The sequence below is a fragment of the Brassica napus genome, chromosome A2 (genome assembly GCF_020379485.1).
Source record: "Brassica napus cultivar Da-Ae chromosome A2, Da-Ae, whole genome shotgun sequence".
Taxonomy (NCBI): Eukaryota; Viridiplantae; Streptophyta; class Magnoliopsida; order Brassicales; family Brassicaceae; genus Brassica; species Brassica napus.
Window position 1 is genome coordinate 11,921,591 of NC_063435.1, and position 13,000 is coordinate 11,934,590.

A 13,000-nucleotide genomic window follows, 5' to 3' on the forward strand; every position below is an offset into this window, starting at 1 on the left:
TCATTCTTATATTTTCTTCTTAACAAATTATATTGGTTTTATGTTTTGATTATATTCACCCTTTTCTTTTTATCATTACAGGCCTCAAAAGATTTAAGTCAACAACATCTTTCAGTTACCAAAGTTAGTCTAGTTGAATACGAATCGTGGTTTTGTGAGCGAAAGAGTGTGTCAAATTTGGGCTGGGTTGGGCCAGAGTGGGCAAAGCTCATCCGTTTTAAAACGAGAACAAGAACGAACCGGTTCCATTCGATCGGACCGGTTTAAGGTATAAACCTCATCCCCTTCCTCATTCAATCATAAACCCTAGTCTCGAGGCGAACCCCATGAGACGATTCGTGCAGAGGTTTCCCAGTTTATTGGCTCCAAATCTCATCCACCACCCTCCCACGATTCTCCGACATCCGAAGATCAACCCTCGCGTTGTTGTTCCTTCACTCGACCGAGTTACTTCCCGGTTCGTCTTCTTCTCTTCCGAGTCCAACTCGGCTCGTGGCTTGGGAAGCGACGAGGTTGTTTCTAAAGAAGGTGACACGTTCATCTGTCTTTGATCTGATCACGTGTGAGCTCGTACAATGTGTGTTTACAGTTTCTTAAACCCTTTTTTGGTTTCTACAGAGCTGAAGAAGAGGATACAAAGCTTCTTAGATGATGGAGACGAGGATGCATTGCCTGATTTGTTCGAGGCGATGATGACTAGGAAGTTGTCTGGTAAGCACGATGAAAGCGACGATGAGGTGATGGAGGAGGTGCGTAAGTATCCAATTAATGACTCACATAAGGTCGATGACAATGTCGAGAGTGATGGTGATTCATCTGATTCCGATATCGAGAGTGATGACCTGAGTGATGGTGATTCAGATGAAGAGAGTGATGACCTGAGTGATGGTGATTCATCTGATTCGGATGAAGAGTTTGATGGTCTAAAAGATGTTGACTTGTCTGGTCGTGGCATCAAGATTGATGGTCTGAAAGATGTTGACTTGTCTGGTCTTGATGTCAAGATTGATGGTCTGAAAGATGTTAACTTGTCTGGGCTTGGTATCAAGATTGGTGGTCTAAAGCCTGATCACTCGTCTTATTTCGACTCTGAAAGTGATTAACTTGGTGAGTTTCGATTTCCCATGATTATTTTATTCGTTGCATGATTAATAACTATCTTAAACCATTAAGGCAAGCGTTTTTGTTCTGTTACAGACTTACATTACATCCTAGTAATCGAAGATTTTTGAGAGGAAGCAACTGCATAGTGAATGGAACCAGAACATGTTTTGGTGCAAGTTGGCCTTAATTTCTAACTTTAGAACCACGTGTTTGTACTTCCTTAGTGGTAATACCTTATATCGTACTCTACTCTAATGAATTTATGTTTACTTTTGAACGTGCTTTGATATTTAATTTTAACTGTCCAACAAGTTTATTATAGCAGAAAGCTGATGAATATGTTGGGTGGGGTGCACATGGTTTCATCACTTCTCCCAAATGATGTTGTCTGTATAAGCACCTTTTTACAATTTTAATAATCTCTTTGAGCTTAGACAGAGATTGAGTTATAAATCTTGAGATCTCTGTGTAATCATGAACTCTCGTTTGAGTAACGTGACTCGCACAAAGCCATCTCCTATATTTATTGAACGAGAGAGAGACCCACTCTACACTCCAAACCAGAATTCTTCTTCTTATTCTCTCTCTTATAGAACTCCAACTTAGAGGAGACAATGAAGTTTTCTTGCTCAAAACCAGTGTTGTTCACTTGTGCAATCCTTCTCTTGCTCATTGTTGCTCAAGAAAACAGAGTTGTTGCAGGACAGTCATGTGACCCTATGCAGCTTATCCCATGCGAGGAGGCCATACTGAAAGGCTCTAAGCCGTCGGATACATGTTGCACCAGGCTGAACCAGCAACAACACTGTGTCTGCCAGTACATGAAGAACCCCAATTTCAAATCTTTCCTCGACTCACCAAATGCTAAAAAAATCGCCACTGATTGTCATTGTCCTAAACCCAAGTGCTAGTCTATCTTCATCTTCAGTCTTTTGTTTTCCATGCTTTATTGGATTTGCTGTCGTTTTGTGTCAAGTTTGATACCCATAATGTTTTAATGGTTTTCTTCATGGTTCCTACTTTGATTAATGATTTTTCTGCAAGTGTTCGTCTTCAAAAAATCTCGCTTTCTGTGACATAAATCTCAGATTTACTAATAAATATTTGGCTGATAATTCAATTAAGAAAAGATCTATCATCTATGTAACATCCAGTTCAATAACTTTTTTTTTTGTCAACTGATTTATTACTTGAAAATTACAATGGTTTAGAGCCAGAATATTACATATTGCTGAGACATTATCCTTGCTCTTTTTGCTAACTGATCAACATGTTGAACAAAGTTTCTAGGATCATGCTTAAAAGTAAAATTATTCAGCCTAGCTAAAACAAGGACATCTTGAACTATAGTAGATATTTCATTCTAATTACTTCTTTTGTTCTCTCCTTGCGATAAGATGTCCAGGTTGTTAAATAGCTGTGCGCAGTCACTTAGTAACATCACATTCTTATAATATAGGGCATGTAACTGTTGAACAGCAAGCAAAATAGCCATTGCTTCGGCTTGTAAAGCCGTTTCTGTCGGTTCAATTGCTGAGCTGCCTTAGATGAGTAGAGTGCCTTCTTTGCTATGCAAGGACCACCTTATTCCTGCTAGTTCATTAGAAGTTTTCCAAGATGCATCAGCAATACAATAAAGCATTGTATCTTCTCCAATGATGTCGCTGATGGAATTAGGAGGAGTTGGCTGAGAGGGTAACTGCGGCTGTTCCTTGAGTTGGATAGCTTCATCCCATAGTTTCTTATCCATGATAGCTGCATTAATAGTATGGGTGATATGCTCTCTCTTATTTTGGAACAGCAGTTTGTTTCTCATCTTCCATATGAGCCATCCTAGAAACAATGCTAGGTTGTTCTTTGATTCAAAGCTTTCTGATCAAAGGGTATTAAAAATGGTATTTGCATCACATATAAATTAAAAATTTACATCTATGTGGTCATTTTAAATGATAATTGCAACACATAAATATTTTAAAATATTGACAATCTTTTTTCACATAGTTTCTAATTATAACTTAATTTCAGATATTTAAAATATATTTAAATATTTTTAGTTTGCAAAAGAGATCAAAACAATTAACAACAAACAAATCAATCGTAAAATTAAGAGCTAGTTAAAATATGAGATTTTACTGCTGTTCAGTTATTTAAGAAATCTTAAAACTAAATATTGCTGGATTAAATAGATTTAGTTAGGATTAAATAGACTAGAGATTTTTTCCGCGCTTCGCGCGGATTGTATCTTATAAATTTATTTTATTTGTAATATTATTTGTCGGTTTTTTCTTTAACATTAACTTCTTGTTTTTTCAATGTTATTTTTTCTTAATTTAAATTTATATGTTTATAATTTTTCATTTTTCTTGTTAAAAATAGAGAATTATATTTTTTATTGATGGTTTTTTGTATGTGACATAAACTTTTTGAAATTTTAAAATAATGTTATATATAGTACGATTAACACATTAAAGAAGAGAAACATATTCAGGCACATTTTACACATGTTTTATATGCATAATTTTAAACATTATATATGTATATATTATAAGTTTGAAACATGTAAATGCTTTCTAAAGCTAAATACTTGTTCTGAGTTTACATAACTTATCGAAAGTTTTATCTCTTTTTAAATTCAAATCACAGAAAAAAATATCGAAAAGTCAGTATAGATGAGTTTTTTGGGCTTTTAAATCAACACTGAAAAATTACATGAATCAGATAACAACAGTTTTATAAACAACTGGATAAAATTTGACCGAGCCAAAGATTTTCACACAATATGTTCTTTCTTCTTCAAATTGCAAAGAGCCTATAGGCACAAGAAAAAAAATCATAACTTTTGTTTTCACTTATATAACATTTTTTCTCCTTTACACACGGAGTTTATTACACTGTTATAAGCAATGGAGAACTCTATTCATATAAGATTCACATCTATGCATTTTGACAAAGAAGAATTTTAGCCATCTTTAGTTTCAGAATGGACCAACTTCAGTCATATACACTATATTTTCTTTATGATTCAAATCTTACGATTTTAATATATGTGCAGATTTCCATGTGAAAAAGCACGCACGCCATCTATCATTCAACCTATTACTTTTTTCAAAGTAAACACTATAATCCTTGTTTGGTTAGCTCCACAAATTAATCTCTTTGGATCAGTTTACTAAAAAATATAGATACTAATGTCAGAAAAGAATATAAACACTATCAACAACAAATATTGGCACAAGACTATTTGGTTCAAGGAACATATTCTACATAATGCGTTTATATCATGGCTGGCTTTGCGGAGAAGACTGCCAACCAAGGATCGCTTGAGGCGTTGGAGGTTAAATGTCTCAGGAACGTGCGTCCTTTGTAATCTGGAAATAGAGACTCACTATCATCTCTTCTTTGAGTGATCTTTCTCTCGCTTGATAATGATTTGTCAGTGTGTAGATCATCCCACGCTTAAGCTCTTTCTCGTATTGGTTGCGACGGTTCTGACCGATGAACCCCTGAGCCACAGTACCCTGCATAACATAGAGTCAATATTGGGTCAGTCGAATATCTAAAAGTATTGGGGCAGTCGTAATACCTATCACAGATACACTAGTCTGATTTCAAGCTGATAAATCAATTTTTTTTACAAAGATAGTTGCGGTGAGTTAGCAAAACAACAAAACAGGATTGATAAAACAGTTTAAGTTCTGATAAAGACACGCTCATTTGAACATGAAGACAATTCAAAGATACACTAATAGGAATTGTAACCAATCAATCAGGTTATTTAAAAACATATACGCCTATACAATTTCAGCTCAAACCAGTTGATCATTTTATTTTTCAAAGATCCTACTAAAGGGCTTAATTTCATCTCAAATCAATCAATTAAGTTTTTACCGAGATACGCCTATATAATTTCATCTCTACACAACTGATCAATTTTTTTGCTTAAAAATACTCTTGAGACCGGAACCAACCAATCAAGTTTTCTATCAACAGACGCCTATATAATTTAATCTCAAACCAACTGATCTATTTTTTTAAAAAATAAAATAAAATACGCTACGCTTAAGACCAGAACCAACAAATCAAGTTGTATAGTACGATACGCCTATATAATTTCATCTCAACACAACTGATCAATTTTTTTAAATTTAAAATACGCTTAAGACCAGAACCAACCAATCAAGTTTTCTATCAACAGACGCATATATAATTTCATAGCAAACCAATCAATTAAGTTTTGATCAAAATACGCCTATATAGTTACATCTCAACATAACTGATTTAATTTTTTTTTAAAAACACGCTTAAATAATCACGGTTCAGAAGCGGAAACGACATCCAAAAGGAAACATGAAAACAAACCTCTGCGTCGATCAGAAGGAGCTCGATCCCAAGAATGATCCCTGGTCCTCCTTTGACATTCTTGCGAGCATCCCAGAAATGAAGAAGCCGAAACTGCATGGTGGAATCTCCGGGTCCCGGTGAAACTTGTCGGAAGAGGAGGGGAGGAGAAGATTCGCCGGTGCGGATTGCGGCCTCTTTCGACATGATTACGATTTAGAACTAACGATCTGAGGAGAGAAAGATAAGGGTAGGATCTGAGGTAAAAGACATGAGGATATAAATAGGCATCTAGATATAAGGCGGATGGTGGGATGTGGAAGGTCTGTAGGGATCTTGAATAGAGGCTTTAAGGGAGAACATTGAAGTTCCAGCCCTTTCATCGGAGGCGTTTTGCGGGAAGATTTGGGGAAGACGAAGTGAATCGCCATGAGGGAAAGATAAATGTGAGAGACGGCGATTAGGTTATTCAGGGGATGAGAAAGCTGTGTACGCTTTGGCTTCAGTCTCAACAATACGTAGATTAGTATAAATGGGCTGGGCTGGGAGAAAGTGAATTATCTGATTGATTTGGCTTGGGTTTCGCAGATAGGTTAGTGGGCTGGGCTGGGAGAAAGTGAATTATCTGATTGATTTGGCTTGAGTTCGGATGATGGCTGGAAACGAAATTACGGAGTCGGAGAATGAGGTTGCGCCCACGAAGCCCAATCGTGAATCATGTGATTTTAATTTGAAACCCAATCAGCCAGTGACGTGGCAATTTCATTGGTCCTGAATATTTTGACCTTGTGGATAGCTTTAGGAAGCTTAAAAATAACCCCTTTTATATAGTGGGATTTAGTTAGGATTTAAATAAAAAAACATATGTTTTAAATAAGATAGTGGCATGAATCTGTAAATAGTTTCAAAATAAAAGTTTACCTCAAAAATGCCCTTCTTTTTTAATAGTATAGATTTACCTGTTTTTTTGTCTTCTTTGGTTTAATTATAAAGCCAACGTAAGAGTCTTATATATATATATATATGGCTTCGAGTTGTAATGATCTTATTTGTATATAGTTCCGTAAATAGTTCGACTGCCATAACTAAATCACCAAACCTAAGAAAATAATTATTAGTGTGTTACGTAGAGTTTTGGGGTAGTGTTCATCTTGCATTTGCTTATTTTTGCATCACTTGTGCTTAAAGCCTTAAACCAAAGAAGACTTCTACTTTGGCTTTGCTTTTGTTTAATTAGTCCAACATTTTAAGAATTAAGATACTAAGACTCGTTGAAGGTCACTAAAATTTAGATTGAAAAACTATTAATTTGGTACGTAAATTTTTTTTTTTTTTTTTTTGATAATCTAGGTATCTGGATCTCTCACTTAGTCCGACTATCCCACCGCGTCCAATCGGAACTGGCTAGAAAGGTCCTGGATGCCAAACGGAAACCATGTTAAATCCGCTGTGACCAGGGCTCGAACTCGTGATGGCGGGCACCTCAACCGAGGTTCCTTTTCCACCAGACTACGAGGCTCGGTTATTTGGTACGTAAATTTAAAAATATTCAACGACTTTACGAAGTTTTGGAAATCATGCATTCAAAAAAGTTAGTTCTTCCCTCACGTTTTCGGCATTTCTGGTATCTCAGTTTGCTAGTAGGTAGTAGTTACTAGGTACACTAGCATATAGCAATGCTCAAAGTCAAAGTAACTAGATAGAAACCAAACTCCAAAGTTAGAATCCAGAAGAAAAACGTGTTTGATCGGACTACATGTTGCTAAACAAAAGACTATGGAACATTGACTAAAACAATAGTCACAAAAGCAGACAGACATAACTATATAAGTACACTCCATTAGTCATTTGTTCTCACAGTAGATTAGGTATTTAAGAAAGAAGAAGAAAAGGGTACTAAATGATTTTATTTTAAAGACTTCGAGTTCTTTGATCAAAAAAAAAAAATTCTCGAGTTCTTCCCCCTTAGAGCATGATTAATGCATGTCTCTTAGAGTGAAGTTTTTTTAACGAGATATAAAAGATGTCTTTTAGATTTTTTAGTTAAAAGATATAAAAAACGTTTTTTAATCTTTTTTTGTTAAAAGTTAAGAAACTGTATCTTATATTATGCAAAGAACTTTACTCTAAAAAACATGCATTAATCATGCTCTAAGAAGTTGCCTAAACAGACCTCATGGTCCCATTCAAACAATAACCTACTTTCTCTATTTGGATATATCTGTTAAATTTAGTGGGACCCATTTCATTACAAAAATCCCTATAACTCTCACTTTCACTGGCCCACCTTTTGATTTTCTTATTGTCTTTTTTTTCTTCTTGTCTTTGCAGTTAAAAAACAAAAATGGGAAACCAGTGTCTATATATAAACAGAATTACTCGATAAACAGCCACTCTCCATCTTCAATAAATAATATATACATATATATATATATATATAGAAATCAATTATGGCGAATCTCTCTTCTGATTTTCAGACATTCGATCCCATAACTCAACTTGCAGAACTCAACAACACTCTTAACCACTTTCAGACAATGTTCGCTTCTCCTTTCTCTTCTTCTCTCGACTCTCTTTTCTTTCATCACCAACAACACCAACAATTTCCGGAACATTTCCCCGGAAAATCCCCCGAAAACAATGGTTTTCATCAAGGGATTTTACTCCCTAATTATAATACTCACAACAACGACGATTCTTCTTCAGGAATCGATACCAAGAAGAGAAAAACATTAATGGAGTCCGTATCTACGTCGGAGAACAGTGTCTCTGATCAAACTTTATCTACCTCTTCTGCTCAAGTTTCGACTAATGGAACCAAAAATGTATTTAATTGACCTCGAAGCCCTAATTCCACATATAACTATAATAACAATCTATTCTAACTATTTTTACTCTTGTCAAAACACAGAGTTCTTTAAGGAGAGGGAAAATGTCAAAGAACAGAGAAGAAGAGAAAGAGAGAGTATATGTTAGAGCCAAAAGGGGTCAAGCCACTGATAGCCACAGCTTAGCAGAGCGGGTAAAAATTGATTATCTAATCAAGTATATTTATGAATTCAATATGTTGTTAATGTTAAATTGTATGATTAATGAAAAATATGAATACAAAGATTTTCATGTTGAATTTCAGGTTAGACGAGGGAAAATAAACGAGAGATTGAAATGCCTGAAAGATATAGTGCCCGGATGTTATAAGGTGATTATGATCGATTTAAATCAAATTATAATTTTGTTTAGACTTTAACAATATTTTTTTACTGATTTATTTTGGTACAGGCAATGGGAATGGCTACGATGCTGGACGAGATAATTAATTATGTCCAGTCGTTACAAAATCAAGTTGAGGTATAACAATTATAAGGTTATACTATTACATATTTCTAATTATTTACATTCGTTTCAATAATTGCTAATTCGTTTTTTATGTGGAATCAGTTTTTATCTATGAAGCTTACGGCAGCAAGTTCGTATTATGACTTTAACTCGGAGGCTGATGCTGTTGATTCCATGCAGGTACAGAATCTTGAATTTTCGCCTAATGAGTAACTTCTTAATGTTTAATACAGGATGAACATCTCTTAATTCTGTTTTGATATGAATAATTATTTAGTTAAACTAAACTTATATGAATAATTAATTTTTGCAGAAGGCAAAGGCACGTGAGGCAGTAGAAATGGGGCAAGGGAGGGATGGGAGCAGGGTCTTCCATTCATCATCATGGACCCTTTGACTTTTGTTTTTTACCTCCCTTTTCGTCGTCTTTCTAATATGCTCCTATTTAAATAAAAATACTTAATTGATTTCAATAATTTGGATACCAAAGGATGATATGTATACTGCGTAATGTCGACATTACAAATTTATTAATGCCTACAGATTGCAATCCCAGCAGCTATTTTTAGAGCTTCTAAAAGGTGCCATGTAAGACAAGATATTCCCCACCAATCAAGCTGGCAAGTCATCTCGGATGTTTAACTGACAGGCCCAAACCATTACGGTAGCCCATTTGCAAAGGTTTCTGTTTGTCTTTCCAACTCTCGGCTTAACAGCAAAAATATTCATTCAAAAAAGCTCTATAGTCTCTTGACTCTAACCTCAGCTGCTAATAGACCTTTAACCTTCCTCCTCTCAGAAATCACCCGTTACAATATGGAGTCGTTTATCACAGCAAATATCCCCGTTAATTTCTTCCCCAATGATAAAACCGTCAACTATTTGGCTTCCCCTCACCAATTCTATAAAAGCTGGCATAGTTGGAAAGCATGATCTCTCTAACAACAAGCTTCTGGTCAGAAAAGCTTAGGAAATTTGCCGCCTTTCTGACGCTCAGTTCAATCATCCATCATCGGCGTTGTAAAACATCACTGGTATTTGACTCAGTTTCATCTATGTTATCATTGGATTTGACTGGGTGAGATCTGTAAAGATGTGATCTATCTGAAAATTGCAGCCTATCAAAAATTCACAATTGAATCAGCTTCAGTTGTGGGTATATCTAAAGTATCTTACTTTTACTTACACCCGTGTCTATTCCATGTTGTAGATTATTTTCAAAATACATGCAGCGATTAAGTTGAGTCGTATGTCCGAAAAGGCATTCACGAGATCATTCAATAGCCTGCAAAACATTAGTAATAAAACAAGATCGTTCACTTGAATTACAAATATTTTCATGAATCTGTTTGTTTAGTTGATTAAAAATGTGCATTTCAGGATTAAGCTTAATATAAAAGCACTAGCAGTTCAGAGTGGCCGAGGAAGAGTAATCAAATCCGAGCAAAACATGTTATCTTTGTAAGCTGTCTTTTCTTTTTTATGGAATATGTATATTCATAGCAGGCTACGTGTTTGATAAAATGCCTCACAGAAACTCCATATTCTTACAGTCCAGTAGCTTATGCTTGAAGATTGTTTTTTATAAAAACTAATCAAATTTTGTCTAACGTTATATATTTGCAGGTTATCAGTTTGACATGTATTTGATTGGACAATCTTGAAGTATCCACAGTTTGGCTCTAGCTCCACTCTAGCTCAAAACCAAGAGTTAGTAACATCTTTTTTTTGAGTTTACATAATTTAAAGCCTCTAGAGCATATTATCAAATCCTCACGATAGTATATGTGTTCCAACAGTCGAGTCTTACACGTTAACCAGCTTTGTATCCTCCAGTGCCATCTGGTGAGAGACCAGAGAAACCTTCGGGTGAGCTTTTAACTGTGCTACCCGCATGTGCAATAATTGTTAGCATCTTATCTCTAGAGCTCTATTTGTATACCTGTCACATTGTTGCTAAGTTCCTTCTTAAGGTTTTTTAATAACACATTCAAGATTTCTTTCATTAAGTGCCTTTTTTCAGTTGATGTTCATTTAATAAGTCTATGGTCTATCTCAGTCACTTTAGGCACCAACACTTTTCTATTTCTGTTAAATCTCTAATAGTAAGCTTCATGTAATTTCTATGAAATCAGCAACAACACTTAACAGTTTCATGTGTCATGCATGAGTTGAGTTTGCATGTGTAAATATTCGTTAAAAAGATTTGGTTAGTTTGGGGCACATCTGTTTTAGTTAGTTTAAGATTTGGTTAAAGGGAATGCAAGACAATCATCATTTTGTAACTGCTGTTATTCGCATACATTAACTATGGCATTGTCATTCTACCTCACACACAAAAAAGTTCTGAAGCAATTGTGCTACAAACAATCTACAAAATTGTTTGAATAAATATGTTTCTCACATGTTTGGGTATGATTCTTACAGAACCTGCAAACCTGTAGCTTTGGCTAAGTTGATGAAGAAGCAAGAGAGTAAGAAGGAATTAAATGATGAATCGCAAACTTACTGGCTGTTCCAACAGATAATTGTCAAGGTGATGTGTCAAGCTCTGGTCTGGTAGAGACTAAAGAAATGGTATTATAAGCAAAAAGGCGGAGTGAGGAAAGTGATTGATAATTGTATACTTGTGTCAACAATAAAAATTTATATATTCTATACATTTGATTTTGGCACAACAAATTTCAAAAATTTATAAGTTTTTAATTTTTTTTTCGACCAAAATATTTGTATATAATATGAAGATTTTGATGACGGGGAGAAATAAAAATTAAATATTTTGTTAAACCATTGTAACAATCGTCAGCTTATAATTATATAAAGAAAATATGATATAGAACGCAAAATCATATGTTGTTGAGTCTGAAGAAGGATAAAAGATTTTTTTTTTTTTTTTGGTATCTAAATTTCTTCATAAGATGAAGAATATGGAAAATGTGTATCAATAGTCTTCCAGCAGAAAAGAGATCACATTGTGAAAGATCATCCTCAATCAGAGCTACAAACACATCACTAAAACCAAAAGCAGAGGCATTGCGAATGGCAGTCAAGCAAATGAGGATGCTAAATTTTAAGAAAGTTGCTTTCATCAGTGATTGCAAACCAATCATATATGTGTTGCAACAATATACCGGTCAAACAACCATCCCAAAGGTCCGTACCACAGAGTCTCCATGTTACAAGATATAATGGAAAGCTCCAAATCTTATGATTTTTCCTTTTGTTATATCCCTAGAAATAGGCTGACTTTGGTTGATGAATTAGCTAAGAATTCTAGATGTAACAATCAAAGCTATTACGCAGGTTCTAAATTTATATTAAAACATGTTGAAAAAATATAGCAAACAAACTTATTAAATTAAATACAATCTAATTATTTGTTTCACAATTATATGTGCATTGTTCGCCTCAACACCAAGAACACACTTCTACTTTAAAAACACCGATGACATTATAGATAAACTTGACAAGAGGAACAAAATAAACTCTCAATATGCAGTCAACCAACTTAGTATCCTATGTAAAATACAACCCTCAACAACATATAACAATTACAACAGATACAATTTGTATTAAGAGAGATTGATTTTTTTTGTCATCGACTTATACAGATTCATACAATATCATAAATTCTAAATTTTTATAAACCAATAATCCGCGCATAGCGCGGACCACGATCTAGTTCAAATAATGATATGTATACTGTTAGTTTTTGAGTTGTTTGGTTTAATATTTAATGTGACATCAGTGATGGGATATTTTTAAATTGTTATTTAGTATAAGTTCAATACTATACCTATATGTTTTGTATTTTACGTTTCATGCAAATTTATCCTTTTCTATTATTTTTAGCTGTTTCATGAAAATTAAGGAATTTAGTTTTTATGCATTATATATTAATGTTTGATAATATAGAATTGAGTATACACTAATATATATATATATATATATATATATATATATATATATATATATTAATTGATGAGCATTACAATTTTTGAGTGTAGCCACGTGTTATCATTACGATGATTATCAGAATCTTTAAAAAAATAAGTTGGTCCATCAAAATTTATATTATACTTTTATTAAGTTAACTATCAAACTGATTAGAAATGCATAAAATAATATTCTCCATTCTTTTTAAAAAAAAAATAAAAAATTACGAAATAACCTAATATGATTAACATTTATACGATAATTAATGATTTTCAATAATAAAGAT

At 34.1% G+C, this 13,000-nt stretch overlaps 4 protein-coding genes across 7 annotated transcripts; 3 read left to right on the forward strand and 1 right to left on the reverse strand.

Annotated features, from left to right (window-relative positions):
* Positions 1 to 259: 259 nt before the first annotated feature.
* On the forward strand, positions 260 to 1,425 carry LOC106379462 (serine-aspartate repeat-containing protein C-like). Of its 2 annotated transcripts, XM_048757556.1 has the most exons (4): positions 260 to 528; positions 619 to 807; positions 841 to 1,107; positions 1,198 to 1,425. In XM_048757556.1, exons 1-3 carry the CDS (start codon positions 327 to 329, stop codon positions 1,101 to 1,103), a joined length of 654 nt encoding a protein of 217 aa, XP_048613513.1. In that variant the 5' UTR covers positions 260 to 326; the 3' UTR covers positions 1,104 to 1,107; positions 1,198 to 1,425. The 2 variants fall into 2 exon arrangements, with proteins under 2 accessions (XP_048613513.1, XP_013674861.1); XM_013819407.3 differs by having other exon boundaries at positions 261 to 528; positions 619 to 1,107.
* A 108-nt stretch (positions 1,426 to 1,533) lies between these two features.
* LOC106379561 (non-specific lipid-transfer protein 2-like) lies at positions 1,534 to 2,246 on the forward strand. The gene has a single exon (XM_013819492.3). The coding sequence runs from the start codon at positions 1,719 to 1,721 to the stop codon at positions 2,013 to 2,015; it is 297 nt and encodes a 98-aa protein (XP_013674946.1). The 5' UTR covers positions 1,534 to 1,718; the 3' UTR covers positions 2,016 to 2,246.
* Positions 2,247 to 4,433: 2,187 nt separating this feature from the next.
* Positions 4,434 to 6,047, reverse strand: LOC111208987. The gene is made up of 2 exons (XM_048757564.1): positions 5,464 to 6,047; positions 4,434 to 4,622 (listed from the first exon to the last, which is right to left on the reverse strand). Exons 1-2 carry the CDS (start codon positions 5,647 to 5,649, stop codon positions 4,449 to 4,451), a joined length of 360 nt encoding a protein of 119 aa, XP_048613521.1. The 5' UTR covers positions 5,650 to 6,047; the 3' UTR covers positions 4,434 to 4,448.
* A 793-nt stretch (positions 6,048 to 6,840) lies between these two features.
* LOC106379463 (transcription factor BEE 3-like) lies at positions 6,841 to 11,879 on the forward strand. Of its 3 annotated transcripts, XM_013819409.3 has the most exons (9): positions 6,873 to 8,267; positions 8,354 to 8,464; positions 8,576 to 8,641; positions 8,722 to 8,790; positions 8,881 to 8,958; positions 9,092 to 10,239; positions 10,405 to 10,488; positions 10,578 to 10,647; positions 11,206 to 11,879. In XM_013819409.3, the coding sequence occupies exons 1-6, from the start codon at positions 7,893 to 7,895 to the stop codon at positions 9,173 to 9,175; spliced, it is 783 nt and encodes a 260-aa protein (XP_013674863.1). In that variant the 5' UTR covers positions 6,873 to 7,892; the 3' UTR covers positions 9,176 to 10,239; positions 10,405 to 10,488; positions 10,578 to 10,647; positions 11,206 to 11,879. The 3 variants fall into 3 exon arrangements, with proteins under 3 accessions (XP_048613530.1, XP_048613527.1, XP_013674863.1); XM_048757573.1 differs by having other exon boundaries at positions 6,841 to 8,267; positions 8,354 to 8,641; positions 10,561 to 10,647; XM_048757570.1 differs by having other exon boundaries at positions 6,841 to 8,267; positions 8,354 to 8,641.
* The last annotated feature ends 1,121 nt before the right edge of the window (positions 11,880 to 13,000 follow it).

Bases quoted from the DNA above. Each gene is read 5' to 3' on its own strand.
- LOC106379462 (XM_013819407.3), top strand. From the start codon at position 327: ATGAGACGATTCGTGCAGAGGTTTCCCAGTTTATTGGCTCCAAATCTC. The intron at 529-618 runs GTGACACGTTCA...TGGTTTCTACAG, and splicing joins CGAGGTTGTTTCTAAAGAAG to AGCTGAAGAAGAGGATACAA.
- LOC106379561 (XM_013819492.3), top strand. From the start codon at position 1,719: ATGAAGTTTTCTTGCTCAAAACCAGTGTTGTTCACTTGTGCAATCCTT.
- LOC111208987 (XM_048757564.1), bottom strand. From the start codon at position 5,649: ATGTCGAAAGAGGCCGCAATCCGCACCGGCGAATCTTCTCCTCCCCTC. The intron at 4,623-5,463 runs GTTTGTTTTCAT...TATGTTATGCAG, and splicing joins TCCTTCTGATCGACGCAGAG to GGTACTGTGGCTCAGGGGTT.
- LOC106379463 (XM_048757573.1), top strand. From the start codon at position 7,893: ATGGCGAATCTCTCTTCTGATTTTCAGACATTCGATCCCATAACTCAA. The intron at 8,268-8,353 runs GTATTTAATTGA...GTCAAAACACAG, and splicing joins CGACTAATGGAACCAAAAAT to AGTTCTTTAAGGAGAGGGAA. The intron at 8,791-8,880 runs GTATAACAATTA...ATGTGGAATCAG, and splicing joins CGTTACAAAATCAAGTTGAG to TTTTTATCTATGAAGCTTAC.